The sequence below is a fragment of the Phaseolus vulgaris genome, chromosome 5 (genome assembly GCF_051622355.1).
Source record: "Phaseolus vulgaris cultivar YP4 chromosome 5, ASM5162235v1, whole genome shotgun sequence".
In the NCBI taxonomy this organism is placed as follows: Eukaryota; Viridiplantae; Streptophyta; class Magnoliopsida; order Fabales; family Fabaceae; genus Phaseolus; species Phaseolus vulgaris.
In genome coordinates, this window is record NC_143502.1 from 2,941,559 (window position 1) to 2,960,306 (window position 18,748).

Sequence of the window (18,748 nt, forward strand, 5' to 3'; positions counted from 1 at the left end):
TTATTGAACTACGTCTCTTAAATTTATCAATTTTAAAAATAGTTATCTTAGATAATATCAGCTGTGATTTGCGATTTAATTACAATTATTAAACTGTTGTAATAGAATTGTAGTCATATTAATTACAATTTCTCAAATGATTTAAAATATATTATACATAACTACTAATTACAAATATTATGTTTGGTACTTTTAATTGTACTTTTTTTCAAAATTATTATTTTTATTTAAATGTCATTTTTAAAATTTAGGATAACATTTTTTTTTTATTCTTTTTTATCAATTATGTCTTTAAGTTAATTTGGTTTGTGAATTGTACTCCTTAATGTTTCTATCGATAATATATAATTACTTAATATTACCGTTTTACATTGTTATATTTGTTTATGAACAAAGTTTATTAATATAATTGAAAAGATATCTTTAATTTAATCACTAGTAATTAATTTTTTTTTTAAATTAATTTTTATTTTATAATTTTCTTGATATATTAAAGATAACTTAGTATTTATACTCTTATCATATTTTTATCTTTGTCATGTTCGTCTAAAATTAGAAATCATATTCTTCTTCTATCTTCATAGCTAATTACTTAATTCCATTGTTTTCAAAACCATCTTTATTTTATTTATAAATATAGTAGTTTTGGGTTGTAAAGTTTCTTAATTACAGTAAAAATTATAAAATCATGTAATTAATGTAATTTTTCATTAAAAACAACATATACTAAAAATAGAACAAGAAAATATTAATACTCTTTAATTAAACAATAACTATTAATTAAATCAAAAGAATTGTAATAACTACATCAAATTAAAATTTTCACCTCATAAAAAACCTCAGATTCATTAAAGATAAGAATACTTCTGTCAAATCACCTAATCTAACCCAATCTAAGTAGTACACTCTAAAATTTGGTACTTCAATTACCTTTAAAAATGTTGTTCCAACAAATTTAACAACAGTGAAACTTTTTAACCTTTCAAAATCCTTGTACATAAAATAAAAAAGTAATATACGTATTCAGTTTGAATATAAAATTAAGAACAGAAATAAAGGAAAAAAAAAAAAAAAAGAAACGTTACACAGAAATGAAATGATGAAAGTAATACATTTGTGCCATTTGTTGTTCATGCAAACAGAAAGGACAAAAATCCACCTCAGAGTGTTTAAATTCATAATTGACCCTTCACACCGATTTTACTAGCGAACAATTCTCACCAGCTCCTTTTCCGTTTCTTTACATAACTTTATTTGCAATGCTTTTTTTCTTTCCTTTTCTTCATTTTGTTTCTTAACGCGTCAAAAGATGCTTATTGAACAGAGTGCATTGTAATGTAATTACAACATGCAAAAGCAATGTGAAGGCGATAACTTCAAGGGAACCATTTCTACTATAAATTGGAACAAATCTTCATTCTCACATCACACACACTTTCATAGTTTTTGAGAGAGTAAGTAAGAGCAATACTCCAATGGCCACTCTTGTTCTTCATCATCAAACTTCTCCTGCTGAAGATGCTGAAGTTCTTCATCAAGCTTTCAAAGGTTTGCCATAATCTTATACCATTTTATGTTCATCTTTCATCTTTCATCTTTCATGTTTCTAACTATTAATCAACATAAATTCATGTAATCATCAATCTCATTAGTTGATTAATTTTCTTTTGTTCATTGTTAAGGAACTTTTTTGTTGCTCATATCTTATTGTGATGGAAATATATAAAATTGAACTACTTTCTGACATTCTTGCCAAGATCATTGTCTGATATCTACATTCCCATTAATATTTTTTATTGTTCTTATTTTCACTCATTTAACTTACCAGGGAGAAAATGAAGCACCAATAATACTTTTTTTTAGTTGGAGAAAATCAAAGATTTCTTAATTTTTAATTCAAATGTTTTAAAGTTATTTTTGTTTTTCTTTTCTACTCTCTGCTAAATGAAACACCTTGGAACAAGAATAAAACTGTGCACTAGTAGCTTGTGCCAACAACCGACTGAAGAAAAAGCTGAGTTAATGGACAATAATAAATAATATTTTTTTTATAATAATAATATGTTGAAACTATAATCAATATGATAAATCAGCATACTCATGTTAAGTTATTTATTTTTGCAGTTTTTTTCTTATTTAGAATAAAGTAATAAAGACGTTGAAAGTGGGTATACATCATTTTATAATTTTTTTGTATGTTTTAATATTTTTATTAAATTAAATAATGATGTGAATGCACATGCACACATATCATATTCATATATATATAAAAGTATAAGATTTTTTACAATTAAACAATTAATAATCCAAATGAAATATTAAACTTTTTTGATCTGTCCCTAGAAATGATATCAGATATAAATCTCATTATAATATATTTTTTTAAATGAAAAGATAATTGGTAATAAAAATGATATTGCATTTCCAAGACACATTGGTATTATTGAACACTCTTTCAAAAATATAAGAAAAAACAACTTAGTGCTTATTATAAAATACCAATTATAGGAGTTGCGTGTCACTACAAATTCTTTAATTTTCTTCTGACAAGAGCTACAAATATACAATGTGAACAAAATCCTTTTGTTTGGCTTTGTTCCCGACAACAGTGAACTCAGTAAAGGCATAAAAAATTAACTTTTTGTTTATTAAGATTGTAAACATAGTTAAACTTCATCACCAAACATCTTAGTAGAGAAAATATATCTAACTATGGCTACTCTTGTTACTCCTGGGGACAATTGTCAAGGATGTTGAAGCACTCCAAAATGCTTTCAAAGGTTGTATTATTTCACTAATCACTTATTAAAAGCATTGCTTTATTCTTGTTTCTTGAAAATGTGTAGTCTGAACATGTAGATTTAATTGTGATAATTAATGAATATGATGATATGATACCTTAAAAATATATGACTTTGCATGGTTTAGGATGGGGTTCTGATGGCAAGGCCATTATAGCAATACTGGGTCACAGAAATGTTCATCAGAGACAGGAGATCAGAAGGGCTTATGAAGAGATTTACCAAGAGAATCTCATCAAACGTCTTGAGTCTGAGATCTCTGGTGATTTTGAGGTATCATCATAAGAACTCTATCTAATATGACTATAAACTATCTTATTATTGTTTATGAATAATTGATTTTTATACATTTGTTGGTTTGTTTATGTTTCTTTAGATTTTGATGGGTTGGTATATGAGAGTGTTTATGAGGGTGTTAGATGATATTTTTGAATTTTAGGTTAGTCGACAGTTTTTCTTCTGATGATACATTATAACGAGTTGTGTATATAAATCAGAGAGCTGTGTATCGGTGGATGTTGGAGGCTGCAGATCGTGATGCTGTTTTGATTAATGTAGCAATCAAGAATGGTCCTAAAGAGTACCATGTGATTGCAGAGATTTCCAGTGTTCTTTCAGCCAAAGAACTCTTGGCAGTGAGATCTGCTTATCATGATCGCTACAAACTTTCCATGGAAGAAGATGTAGCAGCTCACACCACTGGCCATCTTCGTCAGGCATGTCATATGCAATGAGTATTGTTCTTTTGAAGTGACTCAGTGAAATTTTGAATACTAATGGTTGAAGTTTATGATTTTGAGCAGCTTTTGGTTGGGTTGGTGAGTTCATATAGGTATGAGGGTGATGACATCCATGCAAAATTGGCACAAACTGAAGCTAATATTCTTCATGAATCAATTAAGGAGAAGAAAGCCAACCATGAAGAAGTTATCAGAATTCTTACCACCAGAAGCAAAACTCAACTTGTAGCAACCTTCAACCGCTACAGAGATGAGCATGGAATTTCCATCACTAAGGTACAAATGTATAATTGGAAGAAACTTCTCTTATTATATGTAATGATTATACAAATGATTAAATGTATAATTAAAAAGAGATATTTTAAATCTGGTTTTTTTCTCTGCAGAAATTGGTGGATCAGTCATCTGATGATTTTGTCAAGGTTTTGCACACAGTGATTCGCTGCATCAATGACCCCAGGAAATACTATGAGAAGGTCAGGTTCTCACTTCATGCAAGTCTCAAAAAACAACATTAAGAAAAAGACTAACAAATCAGTATTTTCTGCATTCATTGTATTATTTATACTTACAATTAACTTGTTTTCATATTTGTTTTATCATTGAATTCCTTATCTTCAAAACAGTTTACATGTTAAAAAACAATCTTTCTCAAACATTTTCAACTAAAAAAAAATGAAAGCTTCTGTTTTTTATTTATCAGAAAAAAACAAATCAATAAATATGAGATATTTCAGAGATATCACAACTCTTATACATTAAATCGTAATAACCCTCTACTCATTAACTAGAACTCCTAATCATTTTTAACAGACTAAATGTTCAAGACACCAATCAGAATAGAAAAACCACATCCCGTGTTTTAAACTAACCCAAGATCAAACCTTCTGTACTATACAAAAGATTTCAATATAATTCTTATTCATGTGCTTCTGTCTAACTTATTTTCAATTTCATATCAAACAGTGTACATATTTTCTCAAAATAACACTTCTATTAATGTTTTAATACGTTTTCAGAGAACTTAGAGAATGACTCATAATCCTAAAGTTTTCTATTATGTGTAGGTTTTGCGCAATGCAATGAAAAAATTTGGAACTGATGAGGATGGGTTGACTCGTGTGATTGTGACAAGGGCTGAGAAAGATTTGAAGGATATAAAGGAGATCTACTACAAAAGGAACAGTGTTCATCTTGAAGATGATGTCTCCAAGGAAATCTCAGGAGACTACAAGAGGTTCATCCTCACTCTCCTGGGGAACCAAGATTAGAGAACTTGCCCTAGGGAAATCAGTTTCTGCTTCTGTTCTTTCATCATTAGGTCAATTTCCAGTAATAGTTCTCTTATAAGAGTTCTCTCTCTAGTTTAAGTTTTGTGTCTTGTTTGAGGGCATATGTGCCTTTTCTGAGTTCATGTTGCTACTTGTCATCATGCTCTTGTTTGAGAGCATCTCTAGCTATGATGTTTCCTTTGAGTTATGTTGTTTGTTTCTTGCTTTAATAAAAACTTATTATCAAATTTATGAGTTTGAGTCCTTCATATTACAGGTAAAAAAGTTTTTAAACTATAAAGTAGAATGAATATTTTAAATAAGGAGGTTTATTTTATATAAAAGAATTAGATGCTTATTATAATTATTCTCTTAATGGAACAAATCTCATTCGAAGAGCTGTTTAAATAGTGAAAGAAATTTGGAGGAAGGAAAAGATCACAGATGTATGATTTTATGATTTTGGTGAGAAATTGTTCAAGGGATAAGACACAGAAACTTTTGCAATACAAGAAAAATTATACTTAGCCCATTTGCATTGTGTTTTACTAATTGAGACACCATTTAATTTAAAACTTGGTCCAACACTTTTGGTGAACTTATTTTGTAAATTCTTCTACTAATTGACCCAAAATATGCTCATTAACAACTAATGTATGGCAAATTCTTATCAATTCGCACCATTTGATAAAAATATTTCTAAAAAGTACGAAAATGACCATAAATAAAATGTGGGTCCAACTAAAAAATATTTCTTTGAACTCCTTTTTTATAATGTATTTCAGGATTTAGATTTAGGGGTTAGGATTTGGATTTTCATAATATATTTATGAATTTTAGAAATTCTTTTTCAGAATATATTTCTAGATTTTGTATTTTGAATTATTTTTTTCTAAAATGTTTTTTAACATTCCAAATTTATTTTTTCAGAATGAAATTTTGATTTTCAAAATGGAAGGTAATTTTGGAAAATTTGAAAAACTAATAAGGTGCAGGTTGAAATTAGTATGGGGTAGGAAGAATTTACCTAATGTGTTACTGGTATTTTTTTTAATTATGTTATGAATGCATTTAATTAAAAATTATTTATTTGTACTATTCATAAGAAATTAACTTCACTTCATGAATTACTATAGAATAAAACATATTATACTATAATAATTATATTTATTATTCATATTTAGAGTAAAATATAGTGTTACAAGAATTGGTCGGCTTAGTTCTATATCAAGCCAAATGGCAAAAAAGAAAATGTAAAACATAAACCAGTAAAATTATTAAAAACAATGTTCTCAAAGTTCCTTTGTCTTTAAATTCTTAGACATAATTTTATAATTTTTAGAGGTTAATTTAGAGGTAACTCAAGATCAAGCCTTCAATTAGGTTAGAGAAAAGATTTTTGAATGATTCACCACTTTGTCGTTACAAATGACCTTACTTTTATGGCTCTAAATCTCCCTTACCACTGAGATCCACATACTCCCCAAAACTAAGTTGATAGATGCAGGTGCATTACAAATATTGAACTGAAAAAAGTGTGAAAAGGAATCAAGAAGAGCAACCAAGAACACCTGAACCACGAAAAGCACAGATTCCAAACTAACCAAGGAATTCTACAACCAAAAAACAGATGGTTAGTTGACTCCTATTTTAACCCACACAAACAACAAAGAATACTTTCAATCAGAATCTCACGCCTAACCAAAATAACTTTAATGGCAATCTTGTTTTTCAGCACTCTCCAAGCAATAACCTGGGTCGCAGGCAAAGCCTTAATATTCCAAAAAAAATTGTAGCAGCATGAGCAATCCCCTCCAAGGTCTTCCCTTAAGATATCGTAAGTAGAATTAACCAAAAACTCTAGAGACACTCCATCCCATGCACCATCTCTAAAAGTTGACAAACCTGGGCCTTCTCCCACTCAAACAGTCTCCTTTGGCAAACTAAATTTCACCTCCAAACATTATTGTCCCTAACTCCGCAAAGATCCAGCAAAATATCTTTGTTAACACAGAGGGAGAACAACCTCGGGAATTTACATTTCAAGGAAATGTTACCCACTCACCTGTCTTCCCAGAATTTTATATCCTTCACATTACCAACTTTCCACTTAATGCGATCTTCGAAGTTTCTACCCCACTCCATCATCCAAACCTCCTTCAAATCCCTCCACCAAAAAGAATAAGAGTTGTTTGTTTTGAGCCCTTTCAAATTTCTCCAGCCTCCATACTTAGAATCTAAAACCTCCTTCCATAAACCGCCCTTGAGAGAACCCAGTTGCCAAATCCACTTTCCCAGGAAGGCTACGTTGAAAAACTTAATATTAATAATTCCAAGACCGCCAAATTCACGTGACTTGCAAACCTTTTCCCAAGGTATTTGAAATGAGTTTTCATCACATCACAATTAAGAATAGCCGCAAAACTACAAATCATAAAATGGTCGACCCCCACCCCTCCAATACTACTCTTCAAAAAGTTCACCTTTAGACTAGAAGTCAGCTCAAAACAATTCAAAATAGCTTTAATGTTGAACATGCTTTGCAACAAAATAAAGTATCATCAGCGTACTGAAGCATATTAACCTTAACCTTCTCATCCCCAATCTCCACACTCTCCACCAAGTCTTTCTCAACTGCTTTCCTTAACACTCCTACTAAGTATTCAACTGCTATAAGAAACAAAAATATTGAAAAAAAATTGGAAAAAATATGAACATAATCGATTACCGTCTATCTTAAAAACACAACGTAATTGATTATCCCAAGGTTTCATAAGCATAATTGACTATGCCTTCAGTTAGAAATCAAACATAGTCTTATGCTATAGCATAATCGATTAAGCTCATATTTACCCACATCAAATAATTGATTATGCTCCCAAAAAACAACACATAATCGATTATGTATTCAACATAATCGATTATCAACTATTTTTAATAACATAATCCATTAAGTGTTATGTTATTTTTCAGTGTTAATCGATTAGGAAAGCTACAAAACTCACTGAATGCTAACCTGAGATCAAAGAAGTAATAACAAACTCACTCTCGTAGCACTCTGCTAACTCATGGAACTCTCCAAGCTTACTCAACCAATGCAAAAGTTTGTTTGAATGAAAAGTTTGTTTCAATGCATTCTTAAGTTTCCTAGAACCATGCTTTTATATAGCTCATGAATAAACAACATTATTTATGATCTATACTCTGAGGCATTGCATTTGTTGCATTCAACACGTTCATGGTGGTCAAAGAGATTCTCTGTGCCAAAGTCAGGAATCTTTGAAATGGAATACCGTGTTGTCGTGCATGGCATGCTCGTATACAGTGGTGTTCTTATCGTCGTGCATGGCATGACAATGGATGGAACTGCTGATATAAGATAAATTCACTTTCAAAAGAGTGAACAAAAGCAAGGGCAACATGGTGTTTATTTCGTCTGTGACATGACTTTGTCCTCACAAATCTCTCATTTCTCTTCAAGCTTGAGAATGACCCCTCCACTTTCTTTCCTCCCACTCCCTCACCCTCAAGTCTGCATTGAGCCAAACGGGGTTGACACCCTCTCATCCGTCTTCAACTACAGTATCACCTCTAAAACAAAACAATATGTAAGTGTTATCACCTTTTTAAAGTGTAAATGCATAATATAGTCATATAGAGAGCTCATAAACCTTTGTTTCCGAGTTTAAGCTATGTTATGTCTAAATATTCCATAATTTATTCTTGAATGCAAACATTGTAATCCTATTTATCCTTAATTTAAAAGTAACAACGAAAGATATTAATTTCTTACAAAAAAAATTATTTATTTTCTTTATATAAATTAGAATTTTCTGTACTTATAAGAGAACTGTTTTTAATATTTTCTTCAAAGTCTCTAATAATCTTTTTATTATGCATTTCTTGATAATTATTTTTTCTTGGATTTCGTTCTTTATTTATTAAGTAAGCGTTAAAAAGATCTAAGCCTTTTAAAGATAGTCATATTCGAAATAATTAAAATATGGTGAGACCTAAATATTTTATACGTAAAAAAATTAAAATACATTTTATATCGTATAGAAGAGAAAACTAGATGAAAAAACTCTTGAAAGAAAAAATATCAGCTTTGACTGTTAACAAAGATAAATTTACAGTGAAAAAAAAATTTAATGTTTATCATTTTACCCTTTTATTTTTCCTAAAAATTTAATGTACAAGTCCTATAGAGTGGTTGGCAAATTAGGTCGGCTTGATACCTAAGATTTATCATCTAATATTCCAATATTTGGTGGAAGGATGTAACCAAAAAGAAGAAGACAACCATGTACAAAATTAAATTAAAATTCAGTGAAAATTCTTTTATATACTTCTTTTAATTTGTTGCCCTTTAAGTAAATATACTCGTATTTTTTTAGAGTATAGAATATATGTTTGTATTTTTAAAATATATTGATTTTGATATATTAAAATTTTAATATATTTTAAAATATTAAAATCAATATATTTTAAATAAAAACACTAAAAATTCAGAATATATTTAAATTCAACTTTATACAATCTAAATTCTAATTCTTTAATTTTCATAGCTAAAACAGGTCGATAATTTCGGTAAGAAAAGGAAAGGGGTTCTCTAGAATGTTACTCAAAATATTAATTTTATAAGTTATGTTTCTTAGTACACTGACACATCACGGGTATTCTTGATTTTTCCAAAGTTTTAATTTGTGAGATTAATTTATTTATTCACCTGGACAACTTACCTGGCAATTGAGAATACTTTTTAATAAATTTATTTTATAAAACATTAATTTTATGGATTAAATTTATTGACAACTATAAAATTTATAAGATAAAAGATGTATTTATTTTTAAATCAATGATGAAGTGATGTTACATTAATTTAGCCTAAAGTATTTTTTTATGTTTTAAAATTCAAATTCTCTACAAATTTGAAGTGATTCATGTTTCTATATTTACGAAATTTTAAAAGGATTTTAGTTCTTATAACATATTTAAGAAAAAATTTCTAAATTTTTATGTTTCTTTCTCGGTTAGTCAGCTTCTGTCTTTAATCCTTTTTTGAATTAAAATATATTTGAAACAAGTACTCTGACGTCCAAGTCAGATGGATTCAAATTAAGCTATATTGTGAGTCAGAAGTTTATTATCTTACAAACTAAAGGTGTTCACCTATTTATAGTCTTTGTTTTGGACCTTTACCTAAAGGAAAGGTTAAGACAAGTTCAAGTAGGCTCATATCTTCTTAATCATGCTTTAAGAACATAATTAAATTATTTAGTTACTAATCATTTTGGTACAATTTTTACATATTTTCTTAATAGCTAACTACATACTCTAGTCAAAATACTCATGTTTCGTGAAGATTTCAATCTCTAATCGGTCACTTGGTAGTACACTAAGAATTTTGTAATCCTTGATGTAATTAAAGTTTTGTCAATTTTTTGCATATGGATAAAGTTGGTGAGCTAACTCAATGAAATTAATTAAATATTCCACCATATGCAATGCAAAAGAAAAATTAAAGTAGTGAAGACGTTAAAAAGGATCATTACCACTATAAACAATTAGTTTTCTTAACTTCTTTATGCAATCCAAAAGAAGAATTAAAGTAGTGAAGACGTTAAAAAGGATCCTTACCACTATAAACAATTAGTTTTCTTAACTTCTTTCTCTCTTGCAAAAATTGTCCCATGAAGGGCTTGATGAGTTTCATAAGGCAACCAATTTACGCATTAGTTGTATAGTGAAAATTTATGTAATTTCTTTGTTTCTTTCTATTTATGCTCATCACACATCACTTTTCTTCATATATATTATAGGAGATGTTTGAGTTTGACCCTTAAGTAGAATAAGAGAGATTTTATATGACTTGGAGCATCATATGAAAAATATTTGTTATACAATCATTTTAACCTGAAGATCTATTACGTGTATTAATTTCTATCAAAAGATCGTATTTGATATGAGAAAGAGACAATCATATCATATCTGATATGAGAAAAAGATGTTCATGTGAGATCATCTAACAAACACTCATGTGAATACACAACGAAATCGTCTAATAGATGATCGTTGATAGATAATCTATGAGACGTGTTTAATATAATCGTCTCATAATTCCATCAAAAGAATTTCAATTGAGGATTCTAAAAGGTTAAATTTTTATCTATGTATTTTATTATTGAAATTTTATTATATTTGTTTACCTTTTAAAATTTTAAATAATAATGTTGTCTATTTAATTGTATCCTTATTTAGTTAATTATTAAGTATTTTATATATATATATATATAAATATAAATATACTTTTAATATTGGGAGGTTAAAAAATAATAGAAAAGAATATTAATTATCTTCTTAAATAAAGAAATAAATATAAAGAAATAGAAATAGTAAATATTTACTATCAGATGTAATACGTGCTACAGGTACTTAGAAACCATAATTTTTATTCAAAAAGTTATTTATATATTGATACTTTAAATATTCTAACCATGGTTTTCAATAAAAAGAAAAGTTATTTAACTAATACTTTTAAGATACCCTTTACATTACTTAAAAAATACCATTTTCGTAACCCAGCTATAAATAAAGTATTCCTTCGAAATTCAATTATAGCTAATAAGAAAAACAAATAATGGATTCAATAAATAAGTTTTAGCATTTATTTTATTTTATTTACTGATGTCAATAAAAATTTGACCATATCATTTTAAAAATACTTTCCAATTAATTGACATGTTATTTTCAACAGTTATTTTTTAGGTTCTAATGAGAAACACTTAAAAATATATTTAATTAGAATTAAATATATAACCTAACTTTTTTAGTTAGCATAACATGAGTTAATTTTTCTTTGTGACATCAAATAAAAATTAATTTAAAAATAATAATTAATTATTATATTAACTAAATTATAGATATTTTATAGACTAAACAAATTATTAGTTTTTAAATTGGTATCTAATTAGTTACCAAAGTTTTAACGACCAATTATTTATATTTTAAAATTGGTAGAAAAACTTTGGTAAGTAATTAGATATCAATTTAAAATTTATTTCTCAATAATAAAAACTAATTTAGAAATCAATAATTTTTTTAGTGTATAAAATGGTATCTAATTTAGTTAATATAAGAATTAATTATTTTTTGTTTTACAATTTATTTTTATTTAATAATTTTGTTTGTAGTGGACATTGTGAACACAGAAGCTATTATATATTCAGTTTTTGGTATATATATATATATATATATATATATATATATTTTGTATATATATGTATATGTATTTTGTATATATATGTATATGTATATATATGTACATACAATTAACTGGAACCTGTGTGTGTATATTTAACTAGCGAGAAGCATAGAGTAAAAATAAACAATTAAAGCATGGCTACATTGGTTGCTCCTCCCAACCATTCTCCTGTGGAAGATGCAGAAGCTCTCGGGAAAGCTGTCAAAGGTCACATACTAACATCATCCAACTTTTCATTTCCTTTTCAATAATTCATTGAATCACAAGTTTTCATATTCAAATCAAATTTCCAATAATTTGTTAGGAACTTAGAATAGTTGATGAGTATGTCAGATTTTTCAAAATTGTGATTCATACATAAAAAAAAAAGACTAAGATTAAACTAATGGATTCTGAAAACATTGCAGGTTGGGGAGCTGATGAAAAAGCCATTATATCAATACTAGGCCATAGAAATGGTGCACAGAGGACACAAATCAGAGAAGCATACCAGAATCTCTTCCAAGAGGATCTCATCAAACGCCTTGAGTCTGAGCTTTCTGGTGATCTTGAGGTACACAAAATTGGCACTCACAATTTCAGAAAAGATTTTATTAGTTGCTTATGTTGTGCATGATTATGCAGTCATGAATTAATAACTGTTTTATGGTGTTGTGTGGGATTTTATGTACCAAACAGAGAGCAATGTATCGTTGGATATTGGAACCTGCAGAACGTGAGGCTTTGTTGGCCAATTTAGCCCTTAAGAGGGATGAGAAATGCTACCAAGTGATTGTGGAAATTTCCTGTGTTCTTTCACCTCAAGAGCTTTTTGCTGTCAGAAGTGCCTACCACAACAGGTTCAAACGATCCATGGAGGAAGATGTTGCTGCTAATACCACTGGCCATCTTCGCCAGGCATGTCATACATAAATTGGACAAAACTTAGATTGAGTTTCTTAATCTTATTCTTCCATCTTAATTGAGTTTTACCACCATAATTTAGGTTGACTTTTAATGCAAAACTCTATGCTTAACTAAATGAAACTAGTATTAATTGGAAAGTTGCACCCAAAGTATTTAAGGAACTGGAAGTAGGTTTTGTCCTATTAAATTTTGTAATTTGTTTACACATTTGAAGAGAAAGAAGTCAACTAGTGAAAATGGTTGAGGGTATTTACTCTTGATCTAATTAGGGTTTGGTCCATTTTTTTCAGCTATTGGTAGGGTTGGTGAGCTCATTTAGGTATGGTGGCAGTGAGATTAATGCAAGATTGGCACAATCAGAAGCTGATGCACTTCATGAGGCTATCAAAAAGAAGAACGAAAGTAATGAAGAAATTATCAGGATCCTTACCACTAGGAGCAAGACCCAACTTGTGGCCACTTTCAACCGTTACAAGGATGATCATGGCATTGCCATTACAAAGGTACAACAAGGAAGACCCTCTTTCTTTGCTGTCATAATTCTCAACTGTTAAGATTTGATAAATACTTCGTTCCATTCTTGATGCTTCTCTAAAGCATTTTATGCAGAAATTTTTTTTGAAGAGCCATTAGTTTTCTTAGCTTTTTCCTTGTTCCCTTGCAGAAATTGTCCGATGAAGGGTCTGACGAGTTTCATATGGCAGCCAATTTAGCTATTAGTTGCATCAATGATCATAAGAAGTACTATGAAAAGGTGAGAATCTGATGCACTTTTTTATTCTTTCTGTTTTTTCTGTCTCTCTTATGATGTATCACCTATTTAGCACAAATAATAACACTGACTTGAAGATATTTCAACACATGTAATTTCTAAAATGTTTCTAAAATGTAGGACATAGAGACAGATCTATATATTATATCATTGTGAATTACGCAATCAAGATTTATTTTATCATACAAATGTTGTCATGTATCAGAGTGTCTGATATGTGTGTTCATATGATACGGACACACCATTTAAGAAGATAGGCCATCACTTGTAATATATTATAGGAGAGGTAGTTTGAACCTTAATTAGAACATGAAAAATTGTATTTCTTTTGAATATTTCTTTGAACATGATATGAATACAAAGAATTGTTACTCTGAATCCATTATGCAGGTTCTGCGAAATGCCATGGGAAGTATTGGAACTGATGAGGAAGCACTGACACGTGTGATTGTGACAAGGGCTGAGAAGGACCTGAAGGAGATAAAAGATGTGTATTACAAGAGAAACAGTGTTCATCTTGAGCATGCTGTGGCCAAGGAAACTTCAGGAGACTACAAGAAGTTCCTTCTCACTCTCATGGGCAAAGAAGACTGATTCACTTATTTTAAGGATACAATACAACACACAGGTCTGAGTGATCTTCTTAATCAACTATGCAAGTTCTTCAATTATTATAATGGGTTGGTTTAAGCCATGATAGTGTTGTTTTGGAAAGCTTTGCAATCACCTTTTGGCAACATTCATCCTAATTTTATAATTTTTATGGTATTTATGGACTTTATTATTAATTATTTTTAAAGTATATTGATTAATTTCGATTAATGAGAAAATCTACTTCAAACCAATTAATTTGCTTTAAATTTTGTTAAACCAAAACAATTCAAATCAAATATTTATTGAATACAAAATTTGAAAATCTAATCCATAGGAACTAAATTATAATGATATAATTTCTTTTATTAACTTTTATGAAGAATTTTATGAGATAATCATATATTTTTTCTTTATTTTTTGTCACTATTTTATTTATGTAATTTAGTTATAATAAAATATGTGTAAGATAAGGTGATAAGTATACCATGTACACAACCAAGAAGGTTGACTATGACCCTTAGGAACACATTCTCTTGGATGCTACAAGAACTATTGCAGGTGACATCAATTGTCCTGTGGCAGAAGTTAGGTGGGTTAAGCTACAATCGAATCGTGACACTTCAACTATTACACTCTAGAGTAGAAAGAATCGTGTCCTGATTATTAGTTATAGCTTATGGCCTAGTGGTACGCACTCAAATCAACAATTGGTATAAGAGACAATGTAACGAGTTCAATTCTCAATGGAAAGATTAGTGCAAGTTGCACAATTGTCATATGGCATATTTCAGGTGGGCTGAGTCACAATCGAAGAGTTTGATTCTTAGTGGGACAGTTATTGGTGGGTAAATTGTTGCAAGTGATATCAATTGTCTTATGGTAGAGGCCAGATGAGCCAAGCCATATTCGAATTGTGGTGTTTGGATTGTTACACTCTTAATTAGAAAGATTTATACATTGATAATCAATTATAGTTTTTGGCCTAGTTGTAAGTGCTCGAACCCACAATAGAATAAGAGGTTATTGAACAAAACTCAATCATGCAAACATCACTTTCCCACAAGGAAACACAAAAAGGTTGAGGTAATGAGACAAGTCTTATCTACTCTAAATGGAAGTGTGAAAGTCCATTTTACACCGGCACGTAGGATTAGCTATTATGACAGGTTAATACCTAAACAATTATTTTAACATATGTCTCTTTTCAAACTACTTTTTTCATATAATGGACTTTCTTTTATATTTTTTTACATTTTTTCAATCTTTGATTTGTTTTCTTAAGGAACCTTCTTCAAGCTCTTCTTTATTTAAAGACTTTATTTTCAGGTTCCAATTGGGCTCCACTTAGTTCTTCTTTGCAACCATAAAGGGTTCCATTAATCACAATAATTACAATTATTCTTTTTATACCACTTTTGGCTTACAAAAATATAAAAAATCTCTCCAAACCATCTATTAATCTCTCATAAGATTAAACATTGAGTATACAACGTCTCTCTAGGCTCTTACTTGGAGACTTTGTCTAGTCTTGATATGCATCTAGTATTTTTCTCCAATCTTTAAAGACTTTGTCTACTCAATATATCCAAGCTTTTTACATTAAGTATAATTTCTATTTCACACCTAGGTAATCTTTTAGACACACCAAAACATATTATTATTTGTTATCATTAAAACATGAGTATCTTTGACATCACATACGGATTAATACTTGCGTCTTATCATAAAACCCATTTATGTCCTAACAAAAGATATAGTCAAGAGTGAATGTGTGTCCTTAAGCCAGAAGTAGTTGTGAGAATACTGCAATCAATTATTGATTAGTGAAACCTTTTACAACGTAAAGGAGAACTAGATATAGTCAAATGTTGGGGTTAACCAATATACAAATCTAAGTATTATAGCTCATTATTTATTGCACATGTACTAGTCTTCGGTTATCTTTTTATAAGATACTAGCGAAAACCTTCTTGAAACACTTTTAAACTATGACATGACCATCCAGAAATCGTTGTCTTACAAAATATTTGCAAAAATGTTTTAAGCTCTTTAGACCTTCCATTTTAGAGTTAACTTATTTATTTTCACATTACAGTTGAACGTTATTGTACTAAGATTTTATAGTTAAAATAAAAACTTTTAGACTATAAATTGAACGTAGACAATGTTCCTATCATGTGTGATGACTAGTACTTTAAATCTCACTAAAAGTCCAATTCACTATTCAAGGACCAAAATATAAATCTCATGTTTTAAAGTTCATTTTCTTACCTAGGGTTAGGGAATAATTTTAATAAACTAGAAGAATCTTTTAATCATCTAAGTCTGTTTAGTCCATTAAAATTTTGTTGGATATTTCAGTCAATTTATTCTCCTTGTTTCAGCAGATTAATTCATGTTTTAATTGACTAAAACCCTCATTATTGGTTTTCCTTGGCTTTTGAGACAGTTAACTAACTAAAACCTCCTTTTAGTTTATTAAAAATTTTCAACTTTCACACACTTTGAAAATTTGTTCTATGATTTTAGAAGTTGAATAAAAGACTATAGTTGAATGGTCAAGTTAGGTCATTGGTATGCAAGATGGAAAAGTTTAAATTCAATGACCTACATTACATGAAAATCATGAAATAGAAACCTAGTTTTAGAAACCAAAATAATTAGTTACAATAGTAATTAAATTAGAGACCATTTTAGAAACTAAAAAAAATGGTTTCTAAATTAGTTTCTATTATTGTTAAATAGTTTCTAAATTTGGTCTCTAATTAATAATTGGTAGTTAAAACCTTGGTTGCTAATTAGATACCAATTTAGAAACTATTTAACAATAATAGAAATTAATTTAGAAACCAATTTTTTTCTTAGTTTCTAAAATGTTTTTTAATTTAGTTACTATTGCAACTAATTATTTTGGTCATTGCAACTAATTATTTTGGTATTTAGAAATTAGTTTCTATTTTATGATTTTCTTGTAGTGTGAGTATGTGCTTCTTGTTAATAGGGGAATTCTCCTCTCACCGTTTGAGGAACTCATGCTTAGTAGTATGGATGAGTTTACACAATCTTAGAGGAACCACCATGACTTCTATGTTACCAAGTTCACCAATATCGATAGTAGTGTGGATGAGTTTATACCATCTTAAAGGAACCACCCAAACTTAAATATTACCAAATTCACCAATATTAACAATTGATTGGAGTAAATTTAGGACCTGATTCTTGAGATGCACTTGACTTATGAGCATGAGGATTATATGTTTGCTTGTGTATGCTTATTAGTTGTTGTTTGTTGTTTAAATGTGTCAAATTATATTTGGTGTGATTTGATTTGGTTAATGTGTTTGATTGTTTTGTTAATCAATGTATTCATTGTCACTCTAATCATCAATGAAAATTATGTCTCTTTCTTCTCTTTTTTCCTCTTTTTAATTTTCTATTTGATGATTTTATGTTTCCAACTATTTAGATTTGATGATAGATGTATTGAAAAGTTGATCTTAGAAGTATATCCTAACTTGTAATTTTGACGTTTAATATGTTGTAACTGGGTTTTCATTCATTAATCCTTATTAATTTTAATATAAATCATTTTTAGAAGTATTAAGGACTCTCTATATTTTTTAATTAATTAAAAATTATTTCAATAAGCTAAAATGTCCTCAAATTTACTAGTTCTTCAAGCTAATCGTTTAGTTTGATTAAAACTTCCCTTTAGTGAACTAAAATCACTTAAACATTTTAAGAAGTGAAGTTGGTTCTGTGTTAACTAATTAAAACATACTTTTAATAAAATAAAATAACTAAAATTCAATCTTCAAGTGGTTTTAGCCGACTAAAGTATTGTTTTGGTCAACTTAAAAGTTGTACAACTTCATAAATCTTTGCTTTAGCCAATTAAAAGAATTTTTAGTTGGTTGAAATTGTCAAACCTACGAAATTAAGGTTCTTACTCTTTTAAATACAAGTTAAATTAGAAGTTATATAACTTGAAATTTGGAAAGAAACATTAAAAAACAAGAGCTTTGCATTCTAAAAAATATTTTATTGAAACTATTCATCAAGAATTATTAAATTAAGATTGTAGTTTGATATTTTTACTTTGAAAATCACTACTTCTTTTCTTTTCTTATATTAAATATACTTTTCATTTGTTTTCTTTTCATCTTTACATTTTTGTCACAAGATAACAACACGTAGATTTGTATTAAGAAAAATTGTTCTTATATTGAATACATAAGGACATTTCATAGTATATAAATGCGTATAAACTTGACTTGTAAATCGTTTTTATGAGGTTAATATAATATCAGAAATATAATATCAGAGTTATCTTAGAGTTACCTAAAACTTATCTTAACGACAATTTATTGGATTTATTTCATAATATATAGACTGCTATG

General features: G+C 28.7%; 2 protein-coding genes across 2 annotated transcripts; both read left to right on the forward strand.

Annotated features, from left to right (window-relative positions):
* The first annotated feature begins 1,445 nt into the window (after nucleotides 1-1,445).
* LOC137834815 (annexin-like protein RJ4) lies at nucleotides 1,446-5,064 on the forward strand. Its single transcript, XM_068643017.2, has 6 exons — nucleotides 1,446-1,548; nucleotides 2,929-3,074; nucleotides 3,299-3,517; nucleotides 3,605-3,817; nucleotides 3,928-4,017; nucleotides 4,609-5,064. The coding sequence occupies exons 1-6, from the start codon at nucleotides 1,476-1,478 to the stop codon at nucleotides 4,810-4,812; spliced, it is 945 nt and encodes a 314-aa protein (XP_068499118.2). The 5' UTR covers nucleotides 1,446-1,475; the 3' UTR covers nucleotides 4,813-5,064.
* Nucleotides 5,065-12,147: 7,083 nt separating this feature from the next.
* Nucleotides 12,148-14,553, forward strand: LOC137834816 (annexin-like protein RJ4). The gene is made up of 6 exons (XM_068643018.2): nucleotides 12,148-12,283; nucleotides 12,484-12,629; nucleotides 12,755-12,973; nucleotides 13,273-13,485; nucleotides 13,647-13,736; nucleotides 14,145-14,553. The coding sequence occupies exons 1-6, from the start codon at nucleotides 12,211-12,213 to the stop codon at nucleotides 14,346-14,348; spliced, it is 945 nt and encodes a 314-aa protein (XP_068499119.1). The 5' UTR covers nucleotides 12,148-12,210; the 3' UTR covers nucleotides 14,349-14,553.
* The last annotated feature ends 4,195 nt before the right edge of the window (nucleotides 14,554-18,748 follow it).

What these genes read in the sequence shown, in the direction of transcription:
- LOC137834815 (XM_068643017.2), top strand. Translation starts at nt 1,476, where the DNA reads ATGGCCACTCTTGTTCTTCATCATCAAACTTCTCCTGCTGAAGATGCT. An exon ending in TCTTCATCAAGCTTTCAAAG is followed by an intron (nt 1,549 to 2,928) that starts GTTTGCCATAAT and finishes TGCATGGTTTAG; the next exon opens with GATGGGGTTCTGATGGCAAG. An exon ending in AGATCTCTGGTGATTTTGAG is followed by an intron (nt 3,075 to 3,298) that starts GTATCATCATAA and finishes TATATAAATCAG; the next exon opens with AGAGCTGTGTATCGGTGGAT.
- LOC137834816 (XM_068643018.2), top strand. Translation starts at nt 12,211, where the DNA reads ATGGCTACATTGGTTGCTCCTCCCAACCATTCTCCTGTGGAAGATGCA. An exon ending in TCTCGGGAAAGCTGTCAAAG is followed by an intron (nt 12,284 to 12,483) that starts GTCACATACTAA and finishes AAAACATTGCAG; the next exon opens with GTTGGGGAGCTGATGAAAAA. An exon ending in ATAAGAAGTACTATGAAAAG is followed by an intron (nt 13,737 to 14,144) that starts GTGAGAATCTGA and finishes TCCATTATGCAG; the next exon opens with GTTCTGCGAAATGCCATGGG.